The 11566-nt window shown below is 56.1% G+C and overlaps 1 protein-coding gene across 3 annotated transcripts; it reads left to right on the plus strand.

The window, feature by feature from the left end:
• The first annotated feature begins 397 nt into the window (after positions 1–397).
• LZTS2 (leucine zipper tumor suppressor 2) lies at positions 398–11451 on the plus strand. Of its 3 annotated transcripts, none has more exons than XM_053582963.1 (5): positions 398–677; positions 5910–6359; positions 6981–7631; positions 8155–8412; positions 10139–11451. In XM_053582963.1, the coding sequence occupies exons 2-5, from the start codon at positions 5952–5954 to the stop codon at positions 10820–10822; spliced, it is 2001 nt and encodes a 666-aa protein (XP_053438938.1). In that variant the 5' UTR covers positions 398–677; positions 5910–5951; the 3' UTR covers positions 10823–11451. The 3 variants fall into 3 exon arrangements, with proteins under 3 accessions (XP_053438938.1, XP_053438939.1, XP_053438937.1); XM_053582964.1 differs by lacking the exon at positions 398–677 and adding an exon at positions 1087–1115; XM_053582962.1 differs by lacking the exon at positions 398–677 and adding an exon at positions 2496–3351.
• The last annotated feature ends 115 nt before the right edge of the window (positions 11452–11566 follow it).

Below are 11566 nucleotides of genomic sequence, written 5' to 3' on the forward strand. Positions count from 1 at the left end.
AGGCCAACTTCCTGTTTGTGCCTGTGGGTGGGACTTTATGAGTTTAAAGGCAGCCTAGCCATGCCCTGTGGGGGGCCAAAACTGGCAGGCCTGCTCACCTGTGCCAACACCTACTCAAGGGAAGGGGGCGGTGCTAGTTTTGCTTGGACAGCCCACAGCTGAGGTGTAGGTATGGTGGGGGTGGGAGCTGTTTTGGTGAAACCCGAGCCTTTTGTATCTACTTCCCAAGGGTTTCCCTGTGTTTGGGGAGTGGGCTTAGAGTGGGGTCCCTACAAATCGGGGGACGGTGTTAGAGTCAAGCCGTATAGCCAGCTTAATTAGGGCAGCCAGGTAGCTTAACTCTCGGTCACGTGCTGCTCACCCCCTCCCGGGGTCGAAAGCCAAGTCCAGTAGACTGTGAAGTCAAGGAGCCAGAGGTGCAGCTTCAGGCCACCATCTAGCTACTGTTGGGCTGTGTACGGGGTTGCCTGTTGAGGGGTTGGTGGGCAGACCACTCCCCTCCTGGGGTGGGGGCGCGGCCTCAGCTGCCCCGCCCCGCTCCTCCAGGTCCGGCCTGGCGGGCACCCGGAGTCCGGAGCCCGGAGCGGGTTGGGGAGCCGGCGTTCTTGTGGCGGGGAGGTGGGCGAGCTGGAGCAGGAGCCGAGCAGGAGCTGGAGCGGAGGCCCAGGTGGCGCTAGGTGAGTGGTGGGGCGGCGTAGGTGCAGGAACTCCTGCCTCCTGCACATCCTTGCTCGGAAGTGAACTTTACACATCTGGGGAAGCTGGGAGTTGGGGTGAGGAGGGGTTTCCCACACGATGGGACGCAGAAGACGAGTCTGAACAGAGAAGCGACACAAACTCACACCGACGGTCCCTTACACACGTGTGCACACACCCACGCATGCACTTGGGACACACGAACACACGTGCACTGGGAAAGAACGCGCCCAGCAGCTTAACCTTACACTCTCAAGGGCAGCGCCAACCCGCGCAGAGCCCCCAGAGGGCGGGGCACTCTGGTGTATTTAGTTTAGGTAGGGGAGAGGGGAAGCCCCGTGACCGCCGACGGGGGCGGGCCGGGTGGGACGCATCCGGAGGTTCCTGCTTCCCGGCGGTCCGCAGGTGAAAACTAAGAGGTAAACAGGCGCCTGGCACGTGATTACTCCGCAGATCAGTGGACTGTGCTCCCCCAACCCCACCACTGGGCGAGGACCCCCCTTGCAGAAGTTCAGGGCGAGTTTGCTTGGTCCCATGCTGGACTGTATTCCATTCTCCGCCTGGAGCGGTGATGAGCCACGGGAACACAACGCCCCCTGGAGCCAGGGTGGTGCAGGAGGATGAGAGACTGTTGGGCCAGGGTGCGGTTACTTGGGCTCTCTGCCTACTGTCTGCATCCCTGAAGGTATCAGAGAGAGGCCCTTGATGAGCCTGGACAGCTGCCCCCTCCCCCTTACCCCAGCCTAGGGCACAGCTGTCTGAGCGCCTGTGGATCCCCTTCCTACCACCACCTCCACCCTCGCTGGAGTAGGAGTTCCTTTCCCCCTAGAGAATGCATGAGTGTAAATACCCCCTCAATACCTGAGAGGGCCTACCTACTTCTAGTAGAAAGGAGAATGACCTCCTTTCCCCCAGGGAATGAGAGAGTGGGCAGCAGCCCTATACCTCCCTCCCTCTCCCCCAACTCTCCACCCCTATATACAGGCTGAGCCCAGCTGCTTCCCGAACTGGGCAGGCTGCCAGAAGCGGGAGGAGGCTCTTGGTGCCCCTGGAAGCCGGTATCAGGGCAAGGCCAGAGGAGGGGGTCTCTACTGAGGAAAGGGGCTCAATCTACTCTTACGACGCTTTAGGTCTGGGGTGCGCCTGAGGCTTGCTGGGCTATGTTTCCCTTTCCAGGGAAAAAGAAAGAAAAACAACCCTTTCCATAAAGCTAAAAATAGAACTGAGAGCCGGCCAGGGCTGTGGCCTGGAAGGGGGGATGCTCCTTCCTGGGGCCAAGCTCTGGCAGGCCTTGGCTGAGAGCTCTGCCAGGCCTTGGCTAAGAGTGGGGGCGTTAGGGAGAGAGAGAGGCTGTCCTTGCCCAGGGGTGCCAGCATCAGCTGACCTTACCAGGTCACAGAGACCCCTAGGGGAAAGGCTGTGTGGGTGTAAGAAGTTGTCTGAATGACTAAGACAGTCAGTGTGTGAAAGATGGTCAGAAGGCAAAGTAAGTGTATTTAAGACTGTGGCTGGGTGTGAAGGACTGCGAATTGTTGTGAAAGAATGTACACAACAGGCATGTGACACCGAGTGTGTCTTTATGTGAGTTGAACTGGAAGATTATGGAAAGAATGAACATGGACCCATATGATGGATGAGACTGTAGCTGCGTGGTGAGACTGAATGTGGGAAAGATCGTGTGGGTGTGATGAAAACTGTGTTGTTTATGAGAGGGTGAAAATATTTGTGACCCGGAGAAAGTAGAATGTTGTCTGTAGTGAGTCTGATGTTGATTTGGCCTGTAGGTCTGGAATGGCTCATCCCAGTGATTGTTGGGGGGGCTGGCGCCGCCCCGCTTGAGAAATGACCTTTCTCTTAGCAAATGACTCCGAGGGAAGGTTGGGGAGCACCTTCCTCGGGCCGCCGCGCCAGGGGCAGGCCAGAGCTCATGGGCAAGAGAGCACAGTGCTGGGGAATCGGGTTGAGGCCCCCATCGTGGAGGGCGACTGAGTGTGATCTCTGAGCCGGCCGCCAGGTGGCGCCGCCGTGGCAAACCCTAGTGTGCGGCTTCTGACCCGCTGGGGGTGGGACAGGCACAGACTAGGCCTCGGCCCCCGACTTGTGCTGGGGCCTAGGGCCCCGGCAGCCGGAGAGTAAAGGGGAGCTGACCCCCATTTCCCTCGACTCTAAAGCTAGAGAGTGTCCGAATAGAAAGCTTCGAATAGAGAAGGAGGGGGAGGGGCGGACGTCACCGCCTTGGCCTTTTGTGCTCAAACAATGACCAGCTGCTGCTGGCCCCAGGGCCCTGGCTGGGGTAGAGGGTGACCAGCCGCGCCGCATCCCGAGTCGACCGAACCTAGACACACAGTCACCGAGCCTCGGAGGGAGGGACCCTGACTGCCGCCTTACAGCTCCTGCGTGCGCTCCGGCGGACACGCGTGACGCGGGGTGCTTGCGCGTGTCCGCGCCCCGGGGGCGGGGACGCCCCTCGGACCCTCCCCGGCGCGGCACCGCCCACTCGAGCCGGAGGGGGCTGGCCTGGGCCGGGGGGCGCCGCGGAGGCGGGGCGGGTCCGGGCCCGGCGCTCGGAGTGGCAGCGCGCGGGTTGGAGCCGGGCGGCGCGCCTGTGGAGCGCTCGGGGCGGCCCGGGGCTGAGCATGGAGCAGCGCGGCGGAGGTGAGGGGGGGCCAGGGCTGGGAGGCGGCCTGGGACGCCCCCACGTTCTGCGCGGTTGAGAACAGAGGGGAGGCAGCATTCCACAGCTGCCCCCACTTTCTGGAAGGGAGGTTGGACTCTTAAGGGTGGGTAGGGGCTCCCGGCCTCCTGTCGCGGAGTGGCAACTCGAGACCCCAGACTTGATCCCGCCTGACTGCTCCTTGGAGTTCGGGTTGGGGGGAGACTTTGCCCAACTCTCTGACCCCTCTCTAGCCTTGGCTGAGCCTCAGCCTTCATCTCTGCCCAGCCCACTAAAATGGGGGGTTTCCTGTGCCAGAGTAGATTACTCCGGGAGTGCTGGGGAGCTTGAGGGGCTCCTTTTTCCCACAGCCATAAACGCATTTCTCAAAATGGAGCCTCCACTTGCCCCTCCTTCTCTCTCAGGCTCCAGGAGCGGGAGCCGGGCTGGCTGGGCCTGGCTTTCCAGACGCCTGGCTCAGGTTCCTTGGGTGTCTGGCTCTCAGGGCCCAGCTTTATGTCAGGGTGGATTTGGGACCCCTTTCTCAGTGGGCTCAGGGTCCCTGGTTCACTGGGTCTGCCTGCCTGTCTCCTTGAATGCCTGACCCTCGAGGCCTCTTTGAGTCTTTGTCTCTTGTCTTTTGGGTCCCTTTCTGAGTGAGTCTGTCTCCTCCTTTCAGTTTTTACTCTCTGCTCACTAAAGTGGGGAAATGCAGAGGGAGGTGCCTATCCTGGTTGCCCCCTGTGAAGCCCCTTCCCCACTGTTCTCTCCATGCCCTGGAATGGTCCTGGAGAGGGGAGAGGAGTGGATTCACTATCTACTTTGCTCTCTACTAGGGGCTGGGGATTGTGGGTGGCCTCAGCTTCCAGCCCTGCAGAGGGGCCTATAATTGCTCCCTGCACATCACTCACCTCCTACCCCCAGCTCCCAGTAAGTCTTGCCTCAGTTTGGATGTCTTCCTGGTTCTGAGTCTTTTGACTTAGGTGGGGAGGAGGGGGTGGACTTAATGGAGCACAAACAAGAAAGAAGGGGAACAGATAAGGCAAAAGAATCAGATGATGTGTGTCTCACCTCTCCCTACATGCCAGAGAGTGAGGAAAAACAGGCTCCCACTCTTCCACTTGGCCATGCACACACACCCTCAGGCTCCCACCCACTCCTACATGCTTACAGACTCCTCTGTACACACTTGTACACATTCACCTTCCTGATCACACACTCATGGGAAGTACACACATAGTAGTTTACACACAATTTCTTGTAGACATGAATGTACTGATATATCTATCCATTTTCTCACATATTTATGTTACATATGCATTTATAACTTTCACATACTTTCTAATAACGACCCCTTATTTACCCACGTTCTTTTGTAAGACATACACGTATGTATTCACAAATATGCTCCTATATGTATGAATGTACTGATACATCCATCCAAACATACATATACACTCATGTTTTCACACATCTTCGTGTACACACATAGTGTTCATTTTCATGCTCCTGTGCATTTAGTCATGCACAGAAGTGCATGCACACACTCCTACTCCCCTGCAATTCTCTGTCCACTTCTTGGCCCCTACTCTGCATGATGACTTCAGCAGATGCCTAAGTCCTGGTCATCATGAATGGGGAGGGAGTTCCGGGTGGAGACTTGCTATCCCCTTCCTGACAGGGCCTAGGGAGGTGGAGCCCTCATGCTTGGGCTTCAGGGAAGTAAGGTTTTGGAGCAGCTGCTAGAAGTGGGGCTTTACTCTTCATCTCCTCAGGGTTACTTTAGGGACCATCTAAAACTGGAAGGTCTCATAGTGGTTGGCAGTGGGGCAGGGCCTGTATTGATTAGAGAGGCTAGGATTTGTCATGGAAATAAGCATGAGCCCAAATCTACCTCTGGAAAGCAGGAGACCCTACTTAAGGGCTCCCTAAAAGCTGCAGGTTTCTTGTTTGGCCAGCTCCACCTTTGCCGCCTCTCTGTCTGAGAGAAACTGAGGCCCAGCAGGGGGAGGTAGGGCACTGCTTGGCCTTGGATCTTTGTTCCCTAATTACTATCTGAGTTACTGATTGCATCCCTAAGGTTGCCTCTGTCTAAACTGCCCTGTAATGAGGCCACCTGTTCCAGGGGACCAGGGACCTGTGCCAGGAACTAGTAGAGAGGGCTCCCTCCCTAACCTGAGTCTTGTCCTCTTATAGGGATACAGAACTGGGAACTGGGCTTGGGCTTGGGCCTGGGCCTGGGCCTGGGCCTGGGCTCTGGCCTCTGTTGCCAAGTGGACTTGCATAACCAACCAGGCCTCTCACTGCTCTCATCTTGGCTCAGTGGGTTCAGTCCTCAGCCCTGGTTAGACCAGAGTTGGGCAGCAGTCTAGGACCCACAGAAAATTGAAGTTCATACCAGTGCTTGGAGGGAGAGTCTTGTCAGGGCTTGTTACTGATGGCAGGCGGGTATTTGGCCTGGATCAAGAGGTCAAGAGAGGGACTCAGGCAAGACCTTGTATAGGAAGGGTGGGGAGAGGTCAAGGTGGAGAGACTCTTAACACCACTGTCCTGCTTGCAGGTTGCCCTGGAGGCCCCTGGCCAGGCCTGAGCCTCTGCCACCATGGCCATTGTGCAGACTCTGCCAGTGCCACTGGACTCCGCTCCTGAAGCTGCCATTGCCCCGCAAGCTCCAGCCATGGGCAGTGTGAGCAGCCTCATCTCAGGCCGGCCCTGCCCTGGAGGGCCAGCTCCTCCCCGCCACCATGGCCCCTCTGGGCCCACCTTCTTCCGCCAGCAGGATGGACTGCTGCGGGGTAGCTATGAGGGACAGGAGCCACTGTGCCCAGCTGTCCCCCCTAGGAAGGCTGTCCCAAGCACCACCTTCACCTACATCAATGAGGATTTCCGGACAGAGTCACCTCCCAGCCCAAGCAGTGATGTTGAAGATGCCCGAGAACAACGGGCACGCTATGCCCACCTCCGTGGCCCCCCACCAAAGCTTATCCCTGTCTCTGGAAAGCTGGAAAAGGTGAGGACCAGCTCTTCCTTGTGGCCCTGGGTGGAATCAAGAGCCTTCTTGGGAAGCTAGAATTTGGAATCTTACATAGAGAAAAAGTGTGTGGGTACTAGGTTAACCAAACCTAAGTTCTAATTCCAGCTCTGCCTCATTCTGGCTGTGTGACCTCAGGAAATTCACCTAACCTATTTGAGCCTCTGTTACTCTATCTGTGAAATGGAGAGACTAGGTCAGCCTTCATAGGATTGTTGTGAAAATTAAATCAAATAATGCATAGCATAGTGCCTGGCACACAGCATACACTCAGTAAATGCTAGTTGCTTAAATTATTATTCTGTAATGTTATGCATTTGACTTTGGGCAAGGCCTTTAACCTGGCTAAGCCTCCATTTCCTCATATGTTATATAAGGATAGTGATAATATTTTGCCCTTATGGCTTTTGTCATGATTAGTGACGAACCTTTCAAAGCACTTGACATAAAGCTGACATTCAAGGAGGCCCACTGCCCATTGTCGCAAATTGTTATTAATATATGGGTTTTGGGGATCCCAGATGGGAAGGGAGGGAGTATTATAAGGGCTTTGCAAGATCAGGCAGCTCATTCCCAGTGTCACATGGCGCCTCATTTCAGAACATGGAGAAAATCCTGATCCGCCCAACAGCGTTCAAGCCAGTGCTGCCCAAACCTCGAGGGGCACCATCCCTACCTAGCTTCCTGGGTCCTCGGGCCACCGGGCTATCTGGGAGCCAGGGCAGCCTAACACAGCTGTTTGGGGCCCCAGCCTCCTCCTCCTCCTCCTCGGCTGCCGACAAACCCCTGGCATTGAGTGGCTGGGCCAGCGGCTGCCCATCGGGAACACTGTCCGACTCTGGCCGAAACTCATTATCCAGCCTGCCCACCTATAGCACTGGGGGTGCTGAGCCAGCCACCAGCTCCCCAGGTGGACACCTGCCCTCTCATGGCCCTGGGCGGGGGGCACAGCCTGGACCAGCCCGAGGGGCCCCTACTGGGCCCTCCCACTCAGACAGTGGCCGATCCTCCTCCAGCAAGAGCACAGGCTCCCTAGGGGGCCGTGTGGCTGGGGGGCTCTTGGGCAGTGGTCCCCGGGCCTCCCCTGACAACAGCTCCTGTGGGGAGCGCTCCCCACCGCCCCCACCCCCTCCTCCCCCTTCGGATGAGGCCTTGCTGCACTGTGTCCTGGAAGGAAAGCTCCGTGACCGTGAGGCAGAGCTTCAGCAGCTGCGGGACAATCTGGACGAGAGTGAGGCGACCATGTGCCAGGTGTGGTCATTGGTGATAATGGGGAGCATCGTGGCAGAATTACCTAAGGCCCTGGGAATCCAAAGGGTGTTTCTGTTCTGGGGGAGGGGATTGCACAGTTGCATTTGAGACACACACCACCCCCTCCCGCCTAGTTACTGTGGAGTGAGAAGGAGCCAAGGTGCATGGATTCACACCCAGCACTGCCATGTGCTATCTTTTGAACTTGAACAAGTTTACCTAACTTTGCTTAGCCTTAGTTTCTTCATCTATAAATGGGAATACTTCTGGCTCCATAAGGTTATTGTGAGGATTAAGTAAGGCAAAGGGTATAAAGTGCTTAGAAAAATGCCTGGCACCTAGGAAGTGCTATGTAAGTGCTTGCTATTACTATTGTTATTGTTTCTTTTGTTATAAAAGTATTGCTATTGTCATAATTGTTTGATGGCATCTACCCTCCCCAGGCCCAGGGCAGTGGGCCACCAGAGCAGTCAGAGAGTGGGGATTTCAGGAAGCTACCCAGGACCTGCCTTCTCGCCCACAGGCTTATGAGGAGCGGCAGCGGCACTGGCAGCGAGAGCGTGAGGCCCTGCGAGAAGATTGTGCAGCCCAGGCGCAGCGAGCACAGCGGGCACAGCAGCTGCTGCAGCTGCAGGTGTTCCAGCTGCAGCAGGAGAAGCGTCAGTTGCAGGATGACTTTGCCCAGCTGCTGCAAGAGCGTGAGCAGCTGGAACGGCGCTGTGCCACCTTGGAGCGGGAGCAGCGGGAGCTTGGGCCACGGCTTGAAGAGACCAAGTGGGAGGTGAGCCCACACAGGAGGGCCAAGGGAGCAGGGTCACACAGGGATGAGCCCTGGCGAGAGGGGCCTAGCCACACATCCCTCAGCCTGCCACCCCCAGACAGCCCCCCTTCCCCTCAGCCCTGTGAAATGAGGATTCCCTCTGCTATCCTTTTTTTTTTTGGAGACAGTGTCTCACTTTGTCTTTGTCACCCCTGGTAGAGTGCCCTGGCGTCATAGCTCACAGTAACCTCTAACTCTTGGGCTCAAGTGATTCTTTTGCCTCAGCCTCCCGAGTAGCTGGGACTATAGGCACCTGCCATAATGCCTAGCTGTTTTTAGAAATGGGTCTCACTCTAGTTCAGGCTGGTCTTGAACTCGTGAGCTCAGGCAATCCGCCCACCTTGGCCTCCCAGAGTGCTAAGATTACAGGTGTGAGCCACCATGCCTGGCCTGCTGTCCCTTTCTAGGTGGGGGTGTCCTTGTGCTTCCATGTAAGGTTTCCTCATGGGTGTTATCTGGAGTCCACATAGCCAGAGTACTCCTATCCCCTTGCCTTCCAAAGAATAACAGTGCAGTGTTTGCTGTGTGACAGGCACTATTCTAAGTATACCACATATTTTTTTTTTTTTTTCTGTAGAGACAGAGTCTCACTATACCGCCCACGGGTAGAGTGCTATGACATCACAGCTCACAGCAACCTCTGATCCTTGGACTTAAGTGATTCTCTTGCCTCAGCCTCCCGAGCAGCTGGGACTACAGGCGCCCGCCACAATGCCCGGCTATTTTTTTGTTGCGGTTTGGCCAGGGCTGGGTTTGAACCTGCCACCCTCAGCATATGGGGCCAGCGCCCTACTCACTGAGCCACAGGTGCCGCCAGTATACCACATATTAATACTCATAAGAACCCTGTGAGGTGGGCACTATTAATACCCCTTTTTAGGCTAGCATAGTGGCTGAGGAGAGTGGATTGCCTGAATTCAGGAGTTTGAGACCAGCCTGAGCAAGAGTGAGACCCCCATCTCTACTAAAAATAGAAAAACTAGCCAGGGACTAGTTTTTCCTGTAGTCCCAACTACTCAGGAGGCTGAGACAAGAGGATCACTTGATCCTGAGATTTTGAGGTTGCTGTGAGCTATGAAAACCAGGGCACTCAACCCAGGGTGACCAAGTAAGACTCTGTCTCAAAAAACATACAAAAAATACCCCCTTTGATAGATGAGCAAAGTAGAGGTCCAGAAAGGGTAAGACCTAAATCACACCTAGCACTGGCAAAGCTAAAGCTTGAACCTAGGCAGTGTGGCTCCAAATCTGTGCTCATAACCGAGGCACAGTAGTGCCTATCAACTGACAATGTGGGCACTGCCCTCCACTGTTCCACTCATGGCAGTTCCTGCCATCACTCAGTCCCCCAGGGCTAAGCGGCACTTCCACAGTGTCTCTTGATGGTTTAAAGCAGCGGTTCGCAACTTGTGGATCACGACCCGCAGGAACTGTATTAAAGGGCTGTGGCATTAGGAAGGTTGAAAACCACTGGTTTAAAGACACCAGCTTTGCAGGAAAGAGATCTATGTTTTCTACTTTAGCCACATACTAGCTGTATGACTTTGGACATGTCATTAGATTTGCCTCTGTTCATCTGTAAAATGATGATGCTCAAACCTCTTCTCCCTGAATGACCAGCTTGATGAGCTGGACGTGAAGTGGTGCCCACAGGAACCTTCTCACCACCCACCCTCACCACCCCTAGGTGTGCCAGAAGTCAGGCGAGATCTCCCTGCTGAAGCAGCAACTGAAGGAGTCTCAGGCAGAGCTGGTACAGAAGGGCAGTGAGCTGGTGGCCCTGCGGGTGGCACTGCGAGAGGCCCGAGCTACGCTGAGGGTCAGTGAAGGCCGGGCACGGGGCCTCCAGGAGGCGGCCCGAGCACGGGAGCTGGAACTGGAGGCCTGTTCCCAGGAGCTACAACGGCACCGCCAGGAAGCTGAGCGGCTGCGGGAGAAAGCTGGGCAGCTGGATGCTGAGGCAGCCGGACTCCGGGAACCCCCTGTGCCACCTGCCACGGCTGACCCATTCCTCCTGGCAGAGAGTGATGAGGCCAAGGTGCAGCGGGCAGCAGCTGGGGTGGGAGGCAGTCTGCGGGCCCAGGTGGAGCAACTGCGGGTGGAACTGCAGCGAGAGCGGCGGCGGGGTGAGGAGCAGCGGGACAGTTTTGAGGGAGAGAGGCTGGCCTGGCAGGCAGAGAAGGAGCAGGTGATCCGATACCAGAAGCAGCTGCAGCACAACTATATCCAGATGTACCGGCGCAACCGGCAGCTGGAGCAGGAGCTACAGCAGCTCAGCCTGGAGCTGGAGGCCCGGGAGCTCGCCGACCTGGGCCTGGCTGAGCAGGCCCCCTGCATCTGCCTAGAGGAGATCACTGCCACTGAGATCTAGAGCCATCTGCACCCATATGGGCAGTAGCTGCACATCTACTTAGGACCTGGGATCCACTGAGGGTCCCAAAGTCTGAGGACCCCAGAGCCACTTATCCTCTAGGATCTGCCAAGAACTCGGGGTGGCCCTATGACTTGAAGGAGCAAGATTAGACCCTTCAGAGGTCCCTGTGTTCACTATCACCCAGAGGCACCTACTCACTCTAGCCATTTCACTCCCCACTGCTGCCAGTGCCACCCTTCTTACCCAGACACCTCCAACCCACTCCTGCTGGGAATCTGGGGAGAGGAAGGGACACCCTCATCTCCACATTCTCCCTCACCCAAGCCAGCGAGAGCCAGAGGCACCAGCTGCTCCAGATGTGCCTGCCCCCACCCTACCCACATTGGGGGACAGGGCTGGGACTGGGGTCTGGCCCCCAGCTTCCAGCCCTGCAGCCTCTCTCCTGGAATGAGGGGGCTGAAGTCAGACCAAAGGAAGAACTCAGAAATGTCTTGTTTATTTGTGTTTGTGACCAAGCAGCCCCTCCCTTCACCCAGGATTATGGCCTCATTTTCACATGTATATTTTTCACACTGTAAATTTCTTGTACAAACCCAAAGAAAACATTAAAAATTTTTTTTTTGTTTGTTTACAAAAAGTATGCTGGGTAAAGATTAAGGAAACTTGTTTGATCCCCATTCCCTCTTTATTTGCTGGCAACTCCTCTATACCTCCTAGAGCTCTTAATGGGCAGAAGGAGTG

The sequence above is a fragment of the Nycticebus coucang genome, chromosome 3, assembly GCF_027406575.1.
Source record: "Nycticebus coucang isolate mNycCou1 chromosome 3, mNycCou1.pri, whole genome shotgun sequence".
NCBI classification, from domain to species: Eukaryota; Metazoa; Chordata; class Mammalia; order Primates; family Lorisidae; genus Nycticebus; species Nycticebus coucang.

Coding starts and splice junctions, on each gene's coding strand:
- LZTS2 (XM_053582963.1), top strand. CDS start 5,952: ATGGCCATTGTGCAGACTCTGCCAGTGCCACTGGACTCCGCTCCTGAA. Junction 6,360..6,980: donor TCTCTGGAAAGCTGGAAAAG/GTGAGGACCAGC, acceptor GCCTCATTTCAG/AACATGGAGAAAATCCTGAT. Junction 7,632..8,154: donor GTGAGGCGACCATGTGCCAG/GTGTGGTCATTG, acceptor TCTCGCCCACAG/GCTTATGAGGAGCGGCAGCG.